The sequence below is a fragment of the Macrotis lagotis genome, chromosome 1, assembly GCF_037893015.1.
Source record: "Macrotis lagotis isolate mMagLag1 chromosome 1, bilby.v1.9.chrom.fasta, whole genome shotgun sequence".
Lineage (NCBI taxonomy): Eukaryota > Metazoa > Chordata > Mammalia > Peramelemorphia > Peramelidae > Macrotis > Macrotis lagotis.
This window is the reverse complement of record NC_133658.1, coordinates 374,105,146-374,123,631: the sequence shown is the minus strand read 5'-3', so window position 1 is coordinate 374,123,631 and position 18,486 is coordinate 374,105,146. Positions and strand designations below refer to the sequence as shown.

General features: G+C 33.6%; 1 protein-coding gene across 1 annotated transcript in view; it reads right to left on the bottom strand.

Moving 5' to 3' along the window:
- Positions 1-40: 40 nt before the first annotated feature.
- LOC141506033 (ran-binding protein 17-like) overlaps positions 41-18,486 on the bottom strand; it is a 100,875-nt gene continuing 82,429 nt past the window's right edge. The window contains exons 14-15 of the mRNA XM_074212429.1: positions 8,297-8,402; positions 41-3,769 (exon numbers count right to left, since the gene is read on the bottom strand). Of these exons, the coding sequence (XP_074068530.1) occupies positions 3,616-3,769; positions 8,297-8,402 (260 nt within the window). The 3' untranslated portion in view covers positions 41-3,615. The remainder of the gene's footprint in view (positions 3,770-8,296; positions 8,403-18,486) is intronic.

The window sequence follows — 18,486 nt, the reverse complement described above, 5'->3', positions numbered from 1 at the left end:
AAAGCTTTCTTTCTGGCCAGTTTATATGCCAGTACTCCTATTCCTTGTGATATTTGCACAAACATTTAAAAAACAATATAAATTGCAAGTTGCACAGTTTTCTGCTTCTCTATTAAATATCTACTTGCCAAAAATATAGTACTAACATCTGTTTTTGGTCCAGACCAATTATTCATTAATATAGGGAATTTTGGTGAGAAAACTTCTTTCATCAATAGCTGATTTGTAACTTATAATTTGATTAGTTTCCTGGGGCACTAAGAAATTAAGTCTCTTGCTCAAAGTCATACACACACACACTACAAATACATACATAAATATTTTTGTATGTATGTATGTATACACACACATATACATACATATATACATACATACATATATATATATATATATATATGTATATATCAGAGGTAGAACTTGAACTCCAGGTCTTCCTCATTCTAAAGCTATTTATTCCCTTTGCAAAGCTTTCTGTATTTTTAAAATGAACATATTTAATCTCTAATTTTACTCTGAAAGAGCAATATTATGAGAACCAAAAACAACAAAGTCAGAGAATCAGAGTAGCTATTTGTCATTCATATTCTCTGTGATTAATTAATATATCACTTAAGTGACTATCCCCTTTTCTCAGAGAGCTAGATCCTTTGTTTACCTTGTCAAAATATGTATGAAACCCTTATTCAATTCCTTGTTCTCCCTACAAAAAAGATATCAGATGCTTCATATTAGAATGGAGATGAATTCTTGAAGGTGATATTGGCAGGAATTATCCTAACCAATTGAAAGAAAAATAAGCCTAGCTAAATTTGGAGAGGCCTATGAATAGGCAATTGAGTGCAAGAAAAGTGTTTTTGTTTTTGTCTTCTGTCAATAAAAGTCATAACCAATAATGATGAAAACAGAGATCTTTTCAGGTTTTTAAAATAATTTGTTCTGTCAGTCAAGAGGTCAGGCTTTGCTTATTAAAGGCTTCTTCTTATGACTTGCATCCAAATTATAAAGCCCATGCTTGATCCCAATCCATTCCCTCCCAACTTCTCCAGTAGTAGCCTGAATCATACATCCCTTCTCTCTCAATTTTTCAACCTCTCCCTATCCAGATTCTTTGCCTACTTCCTTCAAACATGCCCAGTTTTCCCCAGTCTTAAAAAAATAATTAGACCATATTATCCTCTCAAGTTAACATTCTGGAGCTCTCCTCTTTATCAGCTAAACTTCTTGAAAAAAGGAAATCTATATACAGTGTCTTTCTTACTCACTATACTTTGGTTTCCAACTGCATTAGTCTACAAAAATTGTCCCTCTGAAGGTATCAATAGTTTTAGTTTCCAAGTCTTCTCTTTCCTCAGTCTTAAATCTTCTGAACTATCTGGCACTACTGGCTACCCACTCCTCCTGAATATTCTCTCCTCTCTAGTTTTCTATGACCTATATTCTCCTGACTCACTTTTTTGCTGGCTCATCATATACTCCCTAATGTGGGTTTACTTCAAGGTTCTATATTAGGCCCTCCTTTATACTTTCTCTCTTGGTAACCTTATCAGCTTCCATGGGTTTAAAATTAGTCTTGTGCATATGATTCATGATGATGATGACGATTCATAAATCTTTATATCCAGCCACAGTTTCTCCTCTGAGATATCTCACTCCCTATATCACACCAACTGCCAGTTCCTGATGAGTGTTCCTTCACAATATCTCTCCTGACACTGTTTTCACCCAGGCTGTCATGATCTCCTACCAGAACTATTGTGTTAGCTTTATGGTTTGTACCACTATGCCTTCCTGTTCAGGTTAAAGCTCTTTTTGCCTTGATCTTCAGACAAATTCAAGTTCTCCAGGTCACTAAGTAAAGACATCTCATCACAAAGTCCATAAGTACTCCATTAGCTAAATTTCCTTAGACTGGGTCTACTATAATCTGAATTCACCTATTACAAAAAGCAATAAAACAAGTATCTAGTAAACCATGAGAAAAAGAATCAAATGCAAAATTCAGGTATTTTATGATTCCCCTAACACACAAAAACCTTCATCAAAGAGAAATAAATTTGTTTGATCCGATTACTTTTTTCTCACATAGGCATACTAGTTCCAAAGACAAGAAGTGAACTCCTTCAGGGCAGCAATTATTTTCATCTTTATCTCTGGTATCCCTAACACTTAGCATAGTGCCTAGCACCAACACTTTCGTGTTATAGACATAAAGGATTTTCTATTAGATTCCTTTAAATATCTTTTCCAGAGCATTTACATTAACTTCTCTGGAAATGTTGTTAACCCAAATAGCACCAGATTTAGAGACAGAAAATTTAGATGTGTGTTTTACATCCACCTAGTTCTGTGCCCCAGAATAAGCACTTCAGCTTTCTTGTCTATAAAATAGATATCAACACCCACCTTGTTGATGAGGTAATATATGTTGAATCACTTTATAACAGGAAATGCTATACAAAATTACTCTCCTCATAAGTCAGTTTCAAGTTAATCTTTGAGGAGCATATCTTTTGTGTAAAATGAGAGGCACATGTATAGGTACATTTGTATCTTATCTTCATTTCTGTCTAATGTAATCTAATTAGTCTTAAGGACAAATAACAATACTTGCTACAAGCTCTTATGAAAAGTAATTCAAAAGATTCTAAAGGTAAAATGCAAGGGCAGAGGCCATCCCAAACTGTAGCACTTCCTTAGGGGGAGATAAGTTTGGTTGAAGTGATTCAAGCAATCATGCTTCAAGAATTCAACAGATACATTTTTCACTTAAGAGTAAAATCATTCTTGTCTAAAAATCACAGATGAACTGAAGGTAACATTAAAATTTCTTGGGAAAAGGTCTAACAGCATAATGAAAAGCTATGTCTTGAATTTTCAAGAAAGAAATTCTTTGACATTGCTAAAGTACAAAGTAAATCTTAAAAAAGATAAAAATATCCTTGGGACTGCTTATCATGGAGAGGTATTGAAAAGAGTTACTGCATCAGTAAGAAAAAAATCCCAGACACATCTTACTCAATGTCATAAGACTTACTAAATATTGGCTTAGGGCTCATATAAATGCCTCTGATACTCTTCAAGATCAATTAATCTGATCTTGCTGATGCTATTCTTACAATATCTAGACAATCTGTGTCCCTTACAGTTAAGGTGATTTAAATGCACCTTCTCAAAGATGCTGCTAACTCTTCTAGTCCCTGCTATTTATCATGCAGAAAAGCCAAGTAATGTGAGAAATAAAGTACAAACCACATAAGTGAGTAACTGTCAAAGGAACGGAACTATTAAAAGAATAAATCTTATGTTCTCACCCTTGAAATATAACACACTATAACAAAATCCATTAAAACATTCAAAATAATCTTAACTATTTAATGAATATAACTGTTAAAAATATTTAAGAATTACCCACTAATCCTCAAAGAAAATGGCAAGCCCAGGCATAAATCAAGAAAATGGACTACAGATCATCTTCAATACCTCAAGGTCTCGAATTCCAATGCATAATGCATTCTCCTAAAGAAACCAGGCAAATAACTTTTCTTATTCTGCATATCAGTCACTTTTACACATTTATATGTACCTTTTTCTTCATCTTAAGTGACAGTGGTTAAATTAATTATAACAACTTACCTTTGAAGTTCGCTGAAGTTGGTCGCCCACATATGTTTTACGAAACTGATCCAAAAACCAAAGAATTGCAAGTTCTATTTTTTCATTACTACACCGAGGAAATTGGGTGTCCAACAAAGATATAAGCTGAAAAACTCTTAACATAAAAAAATAACATATCAGATATTTTATAGAAATTATTTATAATCTTCCTACTTTAAGTTACTTATAAGAAAAAGATTAATTAAGTACAGACCCTTGGCATATTGACAATTTGCTAAGTTGTACCTGCTAAATACCAAATTTCAAAACTGGCTGACTAGGGTCATGGTTTTTTCTATTTAGAATTACTGCATATAAAGCATTTTCTGATTTTATAGTAAATGCCTAATAGATTACCTGATACAGAGTAAATACTTAATAAATACTTGTTGAATGATATAAAAATACAAAATTCAAAGTTCTAAATTTTCCAGAGGTTAGATTAACAAAGGCAACATCTTCTGTCTAGTTTTTTTTGATTGCTAAAATATATCCCAAACAATCCCTGAAGCCCCTTGCTGTAGTTCCTACATAAGCCTGAAGAGATCTTTCAAATCAAAATAATTTTTTTTCATGTTTAACAAGGTATAAAGCACAAAGAATAAAAATTGAAAGAATTGTTAGAGTAACAGATCAACTTATGCTGATGCAATAGCCTGAGAGGCAATGAAACTTTTTCCCAGGATCAACTTAGGCTCAGGAAACAATTAAAAAAGAATCAGTGGATCACTTCCTGGAGGTACTTTTATGATTCTGTTCACAGTTCACAAATAATTTTAAATAAAGTTTAAAAGTTCACTGAAAAATCTAAATAAAGACTCTGGACTACATCTAAAAATTTATACCCAGAAGCAAAGACTTTCAAGAGTTAGGAGGGACCTCAATATCCATCTAGTCTAAATCCCTCCAAAAGTCCCACTACAGCCCATTCAAGTGACCATTCAATCTTCACATGGAAATTTTCAATGAAGACCTCATCAACACTTTTCCCTTTTGGATAGCTCTAATTATTAAGAAGTTTTTCTTTATACTGATCAAAATTAGTTACATTAAAAGTTCTATCCAATGCCCCTAGTTTCAACTTCTAAGTAAAGGATTAAAAATCTAATCCCTACTTCACTAGATGGACTTTAAGTACTTTAGAATATTAGCATTTGGCTTTGAATTATCAAGGATATTTCAAAAGTTAAATAAAACTACCAAATTATCTTTATTCAGGATTTTGTTCATAAAGATATCAACATGATAAAGAAATTCTCATGTACTAGGTTGATTCATAAATTGAAATATCAAATGAGTGATCAAATTTCATTTTATTTTGAAGCACAAAATAATTATTATAACACTGGGTATCTTAAGTGCTTCATTGCTTAAATAGCATAAAAATATAGAAGCTACCTGTGAAAGCCCTCTAAATATTGGCTGAATTCTTCTAGTAAAGTCACTAAGTTCAACATAAAAATGTATAGTATATACATTTCAACTGGATAAGATTTAACTCTGACTGGAATGTCTTCATGCATTACTAACATTTAATAAGACAAAAGAAAAATGATATTACTCAATATAGAATCCAAATATCACAAAATAAACAAATATGGTAACTACAAAGCAAAAAGATGAAAAAATAAACCTAATTTAAGATTAAAGTGCCTCCTAATATTTAAGGAGATCTATAAAAAAATTGTATTTGTGATATACTTTGGTTTAAAAAACACATTTTCTTCCTCTCCTTATTCTCTGTCATTAAGTACTACTTAAGGAATCAAATATTAAACACTATTCTCCCCATCAAAGTACAATATTATTCAGTCATTTGTTTAACATACATCTTTTAAGTGACTGATGAGGAAGGAACTTATAGTATATTAGTGGGAGAGAGTATAAAATAATTATCATAAGGACTGTGATGGATTATACAATTATTTGAGATTTCTTAAATTTTTAACATTATTCTAAAAGACATGGCAGACCACATATTGCATTCAAAATGTCAATATGCTAACTAAAAAAAGACAATCATCTCTTTTATTTCTTTTTTGCAAGTATAATATACATATCAAAGATACTATGAATATTAAACTTTAGAAAAAGTAATGAAATTGATTCATGTGAAATATCCAATTTGTATCATACAGATGTAAATGACAGCAAATGGAAAAACTAAAATGGGTAGGAGAACATCTCAAATTACTCATATAGAAATTTCTTCAGGGTTCAATTTAAGCATGATAAATATACAATGGAAGAAACCTGAAATCTGCCAAATATCCTGAAAAAATTGAAATTTCTATTTAGATATTTTCAAATATCTAAGTTTGGCATTCTTGACATAGCTACAGGGGGTAAGGGCAAAGGGTAGGGGGTTGATTGGCTAATAATTCCTCCTTTCCATCTAGATACATAGTAAATTCATGGGGCTAGTTTGTGTCTGTTATATCAGTTCTATAGAAGAAAAGGACTTAGATATGATCCAAGTTTTTAAGTGTACCTATTATTTTCAGAGCATTGTATTAGGTGCTAAGGGAGACATAAAGTTCATTTCTTTAATGACCTCTGTCCTTCAGGAGTTTTCAATAAAGTAAGGAAAATAAAACATGCATATAAGAAACTATCAAGTAGGAGGAAAGAAACACCTTTGCATCAGTTATCTTTGATAAGGATCTGAATATTCAAGACATATATGGAATTTACATAAATATGTAATACTAAGATTCCCAAAAGAGAAGTGGGAAAAATTGTTCGAAGAGAACTTCAGACTAGTTCTTTAAAATTATAATAAGAGACAATGAAATGAATTAACTGTGAGGTTTCACTGAAAACCAAAAAAATGGTCAAAAGATGGAAATAGTCAATATTGCAGAGACCATGGAAGACAAATATGCTAACATATTGTTGCTAAAGCTATGAACTGGTACAAGTATTCTAGAGAGCAATTTGAAATTATGCTAAAAAATTTAAGTAGGGTCAGGAATAGTGGTGTATACTATGGTTGGTGGATTATTGCTTGAGTTTGGGACTTTTTTTTTTGAGTTTAGGAATTTTGACCAGCAATAGGGCTTAAGTTGATTTGGTGACTGCACCAAGTTTGGAGACAATATGCTGAGCCCTAAGGATTGGGATGGTTACCAAGTTGCCTAAAGTGGCTAAACTGGCCCAGGTCAAAAAAATAAAGCAAGTTAAAGCTTCTGTGCTGCTTCTGGGTAAGATAAGAAGATCACTAACACATGAACACATAGATATCACCCTCCCCTGCCACGTGCCATACCCAAAATATTAATCCTGTTTGTTCTAGAGATCTCAATGCCAGGCATATATATTTTTGTAATAATAAAAAAATGGAAACACTACTCACTTGGACTGGGGAATGACTAAATGAACTGTGCTATATGAATACAATGAGTAATATTGTGTTATATGAAATGAAAAATATAAATAATTCAAGGAAACACAGAAGAGTTAGATGAACTGATGAAAAAATGAAATTAGTGGAACCATGAAAGTAATATACATCATAATTACAACAATAGCATGAAACAATGTTGTGTAATTAAAGTGTTTAACTCTGAAGAAAACTTGAAACAATGTGCCTCCCTCTATTTCAGGGGAAAGGGAAATGTGGAATAATACAAAAACCATCAGCAAGAGTTTTACTGAACTATCTAATATTCCTATCTTTTTTTTCCTGATCTTTGTTTTAAAACATGGCTCTCTAGATGGGGACTGAGAAGTGATAAATTTGGAAATAAATGTGTGATTGAAAATAAAAGGCAGTAATAAAAAGTACATAAATAACCCTCATACTATAATTCTGCAATACTCCAATGTAATTTGATGTTTCCTAGAAAGGAGAACTCTTTTCTTCCTAGCAAGTGAAGCAAGGAAAATTTGGACAGTCATATAAGAAGTCTTGAAGGATGCAGAGAATTTTTGACTTAAAGGTAAGGAGTAGTAGGAACAATATCCTGCCCAGTTCCCAAACTTGGCTGCCTCAGGGGACTAAAAACTCAGGCTGTTACTATCACTTCTTGGTCACCTGAGTACAAAAACAGTGAGGAGAAGCTCCAGGGACCCTATGGATACTTGATGGATCATTCAAGCAGGAGAGCTTCACTAAGACGAATCAATGGAGTTCTCTTAATGCCTATCTTAATTGACTATCCTCCTACCTTGAATTTGACTATTCTCCTTTTATTGGTTGTTGAATTTTCTTTGCATGTCTCTTTTGTTTCAATATTGAATCTAAACTACCAGAGAATTGGTTTTGAGTCAGGCCAAGACCAAATTTGAATAATATTTAGACACATTCATTTGGATCTATCAAAGGGGAAAAGAGCAAAGGATGACAATCAGGTCTTCATTATAACAATTATAATATTTGAAACATAGGTTGGTGATAATAAAAGGAAAAAGGGATAAATATTAAGAAAGTAGAATCTGTAGAATGGACTTTCTGATTAGTTGTGAGGGAAGAAAACTAGAGTCCACAGAGATCCTAGAGTTTCAAGCATAAAGGGCTTAAGAGAACAGTGGAGCCATTCATAGGAAGAGAGAATTCAAGAGAAAAGGGAGGAGGTTGGTGGGGGGTGGGGGAGGAAGTGACATTAATTTTGCATATGATATTCTTTAACTTTGCACTTACCGGCAAGATAATTCTCCATCCATGGCATCATGTTCATCTGTACTAGTGTAAGTTAGTCTTCCTCCTACAACAGTACCAACTAAGTATACCAGCCATGCAAGATGTCCTAACATTGCAGAAAGAGAAAAGAAACTCAGAAAAAAAAGCAAATTAAAAAGCAAAGCCAAAAAAATTAAGTCAAGTTTCCTAAATAGATGACTTTAGCAACCTATTTATAAGTTTAGCTCTTGGAGGATTGAGACAAGTTGCTAATTTATATATATTTTCTAATAAATTAGTTTCCTTGACATTGAAAATGTGATTTTTACTGTTGTTGTTCAGTCATTTCAGTCACATCCAATACTTTGTTGACCCCATTTGGAATTTTCTTGGCAAAGATACTGGAATGATTTGTCATTTCCTCTGTAGCTCATTTTATAGATGAGGAAACTGAGATGAACAGGTAACCAGTGTCTTGCCGTGGTCACACAGCTACAGCAAATGTCTGAGGCCAGGTTTGAATTCAGGTCTTCCTTATTCCAGGCTGGGTGTACTATACTACTAATTAGCCAAAGATTTTCAATATGCTTATTCATGTAGTCTGAAAATTGTTTAAACTTCATTTTTCAAAAAAGAGTTAACAGCTTTGAAATCTTGAACTGGTAACTGAGAGTAATACACTGAAATCACAAATCTTTTCATTAAAATGTTTCCAAATTCATTTTCAAGCAGAAATGCTATCATAGTAATAAATTTAAAGATTGAGGAATTTCTTGTATTTAAAAAATAGACATTTGATTTCATATCTGAATATACAGACATAAACCCAGTCATTATTTTATCAAAATTCTTCAGCTTAAGTGACTTATGAAGAATTCATATCATATACAATATCCAAAATGTGCTATCACTGGTGCTGGCCTTTTCAAAGTAAACTTGGAAAAGAAGGAAGTTATTTTGGCAGGGCAAAATCACTTGCTTTTGTGCTGGTAAAAAATATAAAAAAAAACTTGAGTGCTTTAAAAAGGTGTCAAAATTTAATACCTTGGAAAAACTGTGTTTTAATAAATAAGATCTAGAAGGAGGAAAGTCAGAAGCATGTAATCACCTCTAGTTTTCCTGTAGATAGTCATCAGTACCCTTAATTATTGTGTCCACTATGCACCTTGGTGTAGTCTCTAAGCAATTGAGGTAGAAAACTTCCTGGAGGGGTTTCCTGATAAGTATTTATATTCTGGGGATATCACATAGCAGAGCTGAATAAAACAAATTAAATTAAACTGAACCTTTTATGCAGCTCTGCTTCACACTATTAGTGAAGGGAAATTGATTGGACAAGACATCATCAACTCTAATTTGACCTCATAAAATAGAACCAAAATAGTAAGCATGACAGAAATAATATACCAAAAAACTTAACTGAAGATAGCACAAGTAGAAACTGAAGGTACTTCAAAAGTCACCTGGTATATTTGGAAATATTTTATGGAATTTTTGAATATAAAAGCTCATAAAAACAGACAAGAAATCATTATTGAAAAAATATAGCAGGAAGAATGTAACAGGAACATGAAGAAAAAGGAAGCTGACAGCTTTATTTCAGCTTAGCAGAAACTAAAACCTAAGATCATCATAAAGATGAATATTAGTGGAGGTGATTTTTCTAATATATATATGAGATTATAAATTCATAAAGTGAGACTGGGGAAAAAAGTGTGGTCATCGCATTCAGTCTTCTCATTTTGCACATGAGGAAACTGAGGTATTAAGCTGTTAAGTTATCTAATATACAAATAACAAAATAAAAATAATTCATTCTCAAAGTGACAATATAAAATGAAATGCTCTATGAAATTTTTACATAAACTGTATTTCAATAATAAACTCAGAACAAGACTATCTTACTCTAGATGACAAATGTAGCCTTAAATAGTTGTGTGTACTTCCTGACTATAAATTTGCCAGATCACATTATCAGTATTACAATATTTATTTTTTTCTAAATAACAGATTCCTCAATCTGTTTCATTGGTCTAAATTTTTTTTCTAATACTGACTTTTTGCAAACCAGGCACAACTATAACAGACTGGTTACAAAGAATCCTTAAATAATGTATTAATCTTTATTTCAAATGACAAGCAGGATCTTTATTATTATTATTTCCTAACCTCTTATTGTGTCTACATATATTTTGACATCTGACCTTGCATTACTTGATAGTTTCATGATACTTCTTGTCTATTCAAACAGACTGGCTAGTTCCCTAGAGGGTTGGTATTGTTTCTCTTATTCCTTGTCTATCACTCATGTAACTTAATGCAAATTAGATATCCAATGAATGCTTGTTGAATTGAATAATGAAAGGACCAACTGAACTCATCTGGATATATCAGTGATACAAACATAGCATGACAGAAAAATCAGCAGAAACTGATTTTTACCTTTTCAATGATTAATATCAGAACAAAAAAATGAGGATGATTATTCAGAGCTCTTTTCTAAAGCAGGGGTCCTGGCCCACAAGACACAGCTTAAAAACCACTTTTACCTCAAAGGCAGGTAATGAGCTGGATTTTACCCATGGGCCATACTTTGCTGATCCTCAAGCTAGAGGATATTTCCATCAAAAAGGATAGATAATAATGGTTCAGTACTTCTAAAATAGTAACACTGCTTAAAACTTCCTTTATAAGTAATTTATAATTCTACCACAATCAATTTCTGAAGACTATGGCAAAAATGGTCCCAATGCAAAGCCACTAAACCTATAAATATCTTTAGGTAAAAGACAATGACTTTCCCAGTAATGGAAAAGATAAACACAGGGGATTTTTCCCCCCATACCTATAAATCAGTTTACTATGCACAAAACCAATGATCAAAGAAAACTATGCAAATCTAGTTTGTTGTAAACTGTCATCACTTTTGTTTTTTTTAGATTTTTCAAGGCAATGGGGTTAAGTGGCTTGCCCAAGGCCACATGGCTAGGTAATTATGAAGTGTCTGAGGTCGTATTTGAACCCAGGTACTCCTGACTCCAAGGCTGGTGCTCTATCCACTGCACCACCTAGCCGCCCCTTATCACTTTTTTCTTAAAAATAAAAATGTGTTTTATGAGATGTATTCAGGACAGTATATGTCACCTTTTTCCTATCAATCATAATTCATTTTGATATGAATATATATTATTCCTAGTGACACTTTTTGAATAGTTTTCCAATGATGCAAAATAATGAAGTTAATATTTAAGGAGATATTAGATTTTCTATTTTCAAAATTTCCATTTTGACCCAATATTTTCTGAAGATTATTATGAAAGTAAATATCAAATCTAGAAAAGGAAAAAAGATATTAAAGTTTTGTAAGACATATTAAGTATTCTTTTAGAAAAAGTTTTAAATGTCTGGACAAATGCAGAGTTAAATTCAAAACCTGAGAATCAAATTAAGATGAAGCACTGATGACAGTACCTTATCTACAAATGATTTTCTTTTAATTTTATTTTTATTTAAGACAATGGGGTTAAGTGAGTTGCCCAAGGTCACACAGCTAGGCAATTATTAAGTGTCTGAGGCTGGATTTGAACTCAGGTCCTCCTGACTCCAGGGCCAGTGCTCTATCCACTGTACCACCTAGCTTGCCTCTACAAATGATTTCTAAAACACATTTGTGTAGTAGTATGTCAAGAAAAAAAGAGAAAGCATGACATACTGGATAGACAACTGTCCTTGATGCCAAGTTTGAGTCCTACATCTGATATATTTTAGCTGTGTGATCCTGCAGAGATCATTTAAACCTTTGAGGGCTCTAGGCACTCCAAGATCATATAAGTTTTAGAGACAGTCCCGATTTGTATTGGCAGAGGGTGTTTTATCGCCTGTGAATTCCTCGGAGCAATGAAATCACAGGTTCAGTTTCTATCCATAGTACATCTAAGTTTTAGTTTTTAGACATGTTCTATAACTTCATAAAGCATATGTTTAAGTTTACATTATTTTATTGTTTTTTTCTTCTATAGCTTTTTTTTTTCATTTTCACTTTTGCTGGTTGACAAAAAGTAATTAACCGAAAGGGTTGGTTGCAAACTGGGGGTTTCCAACAAAGCAGTCAAAGATGGCATTACTCTTTTTTTAATTTAAAAAAAAATTTAAAAATTTTTATTTTATTTTTTTGCAAGGCAAATGGGATTAAGTGGCTTGCCCAAAGCCACATAGCTAGGTAATTATTAAGTGTCTGAGGCCAGATTTGAACTCAGGTACTCCTGACTCCAGGGCTGGTGCTCTATCCATTGTGCCACTTAGCCGCCCCCAAGATGACATTACTCTTAAGAATGTGACTGATAAAAGGCCCAATATGAATAGTTTTTTCCCCTATAAGTGAAATTTTGATTTTATCCGGTTTCAGAATTTGTCACTGTTATAGTTCTCTCTTAGGCTATATCCGTACTGAACCAGAAGAAATCAATGAAAAGTGAAAATTTAGTCAACTAATCACAATATTTTATTTTCTTCATGCATACAATACATACATACATACATACGTGTGTGTGTGTGTGTGTGTGTGTGTGTGTGTGTGTGTTCTAAGATCTTATAAAATTTAGATTCAAGTCCCTACTCTGACACTAACTAGTTATGTGATTATGGGCAATTCATTTACCCTCTCCAAGCCCAAGTCCAAGAAAAACAAAATAAAAACTTATATTACTTACCTTACAGGGTTAAAAGAAAAATTCTTTTAAATCTCAAAATTTAAGGAAATATTCTTCTTATTGTTCTTAATAATTATAGGGATATCTGTTTTTAATGTTCATGATAAGAATACCAGGCTAGTGAGATTAAATTAGAAACTTTTTATAAAGGATGTATAACACATATTGTGTGTGTGTGTGTGTGTGTGTGTGTATAAATAATTAGTTTTCTAAAAATAATGTATGTATACAATAACTATAGCATTTCAGAAATAATGGTTCTCTAAAGCAATGCACGATTGGGTGAAAAAGAAAAAAAAATTAGTTATTCACCCAGAAACATGCTTTCTCATGTGTTACCTCATAAAATAAGCTACTACCTGTGATTTCATACTTGTGATTCCATACCTGTGAACTATAACTAAATTAATATAGTTTAATCCTAACAATTTTACTAATTAGCTATATGACCTTGGGTGAATCACTTAGCTCCTTTCAGTCTTAGTTTCTCCATATGTAAAATGAGATATTTAGATTAGATAATCTCTTTTGTTCAGAGGAAGACTGAAATTTGATAATTCAATGATAAGATAACATTTGCAAGATATTCTCAAGTCTTAAACAGTTGGTATTTTAAAAAACAAAGGATTTAGCTCCATTTAAAAAGCACACCAAAAATGTATGACTTTCTAAAAGGTATGTTTATTTCACTGAATGAATAATGATGGTTCTCATATGTCAGACATTCTATGAAATTTAATGTGTTAAAAGAAATTTATAAACTTCAGAGATAAGTTCTTATTACCAAATGTTGCCACAAAGTTAAAAGATGTTTCCATAATCACATCCATTTTAGACTATACCACCTTCAAAAAAGAAAACTATATTTTTATGAATCAAAATTTCCACAACAATTTTCTTAATCCTCTGTTACTCCTGAAATGTTCAATGCACTTGTTTTTGCAGCCTCTCAAGTAGAGAACATTTTTTTCCTTAACAAAATAATTATTGCTGTAATAATCTGTAATTATGGTTTATAACTGCAATAATCCCAAAGAAATCAGTCATTACCATAGATCACAAGTAATCGTTAACTACTGTTAATGACCTATTTCTTGGGGATTATTGTTTTAGTAAACCATGACCGTATCACTGCAGATATGGAGTAGCAAGACAATATAATACAAATGAGATCATAATATAATAATAAACTTATTTTGTAACATTAAAAGCCATTAAGCATCTAAATTAAAGTACATATAACGAGGGGATATAATTTTCATTGTTCAACACTAACTGAAGTGTTTAGCCCACACAAAAGAAATTGAATACTACTACATGGTAATACAAATTAAAGCTACATTAAATATTTGCTAATACAAAATAATTTCAAAGGATTGATCAGACTACAGATTTCCTGAATAAAGTCAAAATGACCTCATGGGGTCTTCCAACTGACTTTCTGACTAAAGACAAAGTAAAATCAAATTCTAAAAAAAAAAAGTTCCTAGAATATATTCTCTTCTTTCTCTTCCCCACCCCACTTCCACTGATACATAAAAGGAGCTATTATTAAGAACTTCAACAATGAGGGTATGAATTACTTTAGAAAAGGAGTATTTCTCTAAAGAGTTGTATGCAAAATGTATTTGGTTTTTGGTTTTTGCAAGGTAATGGGGTTAAGTGACTTGCCCAAGGTCACACAACTAGGTAATCATTAAATGTCTGAGGCCACATTTGAACAAAGGTCCTCCTGACTCCACAGTTGGTATTCTATCCAACATCGCCTAGCTGCCCCAGGTCACCTAGTTGCCCCCAAAATGAATTATCATGTTTTAAATATTTTACAAAAGTTAGCAGGTCTCTTGGAAGGAAGAGACCTTAGAGATCAGGTTATTTGGCCCAGAAAAATTAAATAACTTGTCAATGTACATGGCTGATTAGTTGCAGGGTTTAGTTTCCTAGAACAGTCTTTCCACCACTCCATGACCTTCCAAAGAGGTTCTTTTAAAAAGTGAAGATTTTTCTTTTCATAAAACAATCATTCTCCAAGTTATAGTCAATTCATTCAACAAGTATTTGTTAAATGCCTATTATATGCCAGGCACCACATTACCTAGTGTGAATACAAATACAACATGAAAATGGTCTCTTTAACCTAATTTACTTTTTTGAAAAGGTTGTTAGATTCAGCAAGATATATGATCAAATTTCTCCCATTATTCTTGTGAATAAGATGTAGTTTTAGGCTGGATGATAGTACAGATAGGTAGATTAAAATGTAGCTTAATGCTGGGATAAAGCTCAAGAAGCACAAGCCAGACCTTGGGAGTGGCTGCAATGAAAGCAGCAGCAACTTTCATAGCTCTCAACTCAATGAAAGTGGTCACTGAGACCAGTCTCAAGAAGATTGCAGGGGAACCTTTACTGGTGCTGGGTTCAGGACCCTGCTGCATTGCCCATAAACAGTTCTGGGTTGCAGTCAGAGGGCCAAAGAAAGAGACAGCAACTGTGTTCACAGGACAGCAGGAGTCAAGGTCCTAATCCCAGTAGGAAGAGAAATGCTTATGGTGTAGGGATCTTGATCTCAATTCCAAGACAGAGGGGAACACTATCAATTAAGGCTGCAAAAAGGTGAGGGCTCTGGTCAAAATCAAAGGGCCAGGAGGTGTGCTCATGCTAATAGCAAAAGAGGAACAAGGTCCCTTCCTGGACAAAAGTCAGAGCATGAATCTAGAGATCACAACTCTCCTTAGATCATACAATCTTAGAAGCATGGAAAAAAATCTACAGAACTCCACAGAAAGCTCTGAAAATAGTAGGAAAGGCTTGAACCTTGGACATTCCCTATACTCCAGGAGAAAAATTTAACTTTAACATAAAGTTACAAATTAAGAAATAGGCTAGAGAAGAGGTTGACCCAAAATTGGAAGTTAAATCAGGAAATTGAGAGCACTCTCCTGTTTCCTTCAAAAACAATGTTAAATCAAACGTCTAAATGAATTTTGGAGTGACAAAACCCAGAAACAGATGGAATGGAACAATTTTCCGGCTTAAGCTATCTTAGAAGGACTTCAGGAAAGCTCTGTCTCACTCAGATAAAGAGGAGAGCAGGCATGATAAAGGCAAACCAGCAGGAGACTCTTAGCCATAGCACAGATAAGCAACTAAGACCCTTTGGTCCTGGTTCAACAGGGCAGTGGCAGAATAACCAGTGCTCCAGTCCCAGTGCAGAAGGCATATTGCAAACCCTGGAACTCTGGCAGAACAGGTTGTCTAGTCTGGGGCACTCCAGCAGAGGGAACAAATCACAATCACTTAAGCCTTCAGCATGAAAAACCAGTGGCCGTGAACCTCTGGTCCCCAGCACAATAAGCTTTGGGTAAGTGTCCCGCAAAGCAGAGCTCAAATTTAAAATCTACAAAATAGTCTAAAAATGAGTAAAATATAAGAAAAAAGTATTGCCTATACTAAGGTGACAAAGAAAATAAAAATATTAATTCAGAAGAGGACACAGGCAAACTATGTGAAGCCCCAGAGGGGAAACTGGACTCAAGCGAAAAAGTCAACTTGGAAGAACTCTACCTCTCAAGTAAGAGAGGTAGAAGAAAAATTGGGGAAAGAAATAAGGATTATACAAGAGAAAGTCAACAGCTTGGAAAAGGAAGCACAAAAACTGACTGAAGAAAACAATTCCTTAAAAAATGAATTAAAAAAAGCCATTCCCCAATTGACAAATGGTCAAAGGATGTGCAAAGGCAATTTACAGATGAGGAGATCAAAGTGATCCATAATCATATGAAAAATTACTCTAAAGCATTACTTATTAGAAAAGATGAAATAACCAGGGCAGCTAGGTGTTGCAATAGATACAGCAACCAGCCCTGGAGTGAGGAGGCCCCGAGTTCAAATCTGACCTCAGACACTTAATAATTACCTAGTTGTGTGACCACTGCAAAAAACAAAAAACAAAAAAACAAAACTAAAATGAATTGACCAAATGGAAAAAAGTCCACTGAAGAAAACAACTCCTTTAAAAGTAAACATGGCCAAATGGAAAAGGTACAAAAGTTAACTAAATAACTACTCAAAACTCAAAATTGGGAAAGGAGAAGCTAATGACTCTTGAATGCATCAAGAATCAGTCAAACAAAACCAAAAGACTGAACAAAAGTGAAGAAAATGTTAAAATACCTCACTGGAAAAAGGATTGACCTAAAATATAGCTCCAGGAGAGACAATTTTAAAAGTTTTGGACTACCTGAAAGTCATAACAACATCTTTCAGGAAATCATCAAAAACAGGCCTGAAATCTAGAACCAGAGGATAAAATTGCAATCAAAAGAATCCACTGATCACCTCTTTTAAGGGATCCAAAAAATGAAAACTACCAGGAGTATAATAGTCAAATTCTAGGATTATCAGATCAGGGAAGGATAAAATACTGTAGGAAACCAGAAAGAGAGAATTCAAATACCAAGGAGTGACAGTCAGAATAATACAGGACTTAGCAATTTTAACACTGAAGGACTGAAGGGCTTGGAATATGATACATTCTAGAAAGCAAAGGATCTTGGACTACAAGTAAGAATCAACTATCCAGCAAAACTGAGAATATTCATTCTGGGGAAAAGATAGAAATTCGATGAAATAGAAGACTTCCAAACTTTCCTGATGATAAGACCAGAGCTGAACAGAAAACTCAAACTTCAAAAATAATTCTCAAAAGAAGTATATAAAAAAAGTAAGAAGGAAAGAAAAAAACAAAAAAATGTTATTCAATAAGAATGAACTGTTTATATACCAAATGGGAAGATGATATTTGTAAGTCTTGGGAATGGTATCTCTATTAGGGCATATAAAAGGAATAGACATACATAGAAGGTATTAAAGGCTACACCTCCTCTGTGTCATGGTACCACAGTGTCTCATGTCTCCACAAATTACTAGACTAATTTGTGTGTGGGGGGTGAGGGTGGGGGGTTGTGAGTGTCTAAATGATTCTAACCCAGTACTTAACATATTCTTTTTAAATCACCTTTTGTGGACTTCCAGCCAAGATGGTGGAGAGAAGACAGGCACAGTTCTAAAAGTCTCCTGATCTCTTCCCCATCTATCACATGAAACAAATCTCTTAAAAGAATTCCAACCCACAAAACCCAGAAAGAAAAGCCATCTACCTCAGGATTTGTCTCCAGCACAGCTTTGGCCCAATTCGGGTGGGCCCAGCTGAGGAATGACCTCAAGCCAGGGTAAAGCCCACCATTCACTGAAGGCAAAAGAATTCAATAGCTCCAACCCCTCCCTTCAAGCAATATGAGAAGGCCCCAATCAAGGTCACAGACACTCCAGAGAAAGCAACAGCACCTCTTACTGGTCATCCAGATGAACTGCACTCAGTGAGTAAAGCCTTAAGCGATTCAAAGCCTAGGTGAACCAGGCCCCTCCCCAACTCAGGTCTTAGCAAAATGAAGAAGGGTCAGTGGAAAGGTGGATCCATAGAAAAATTCTTGGAAGGGAAAG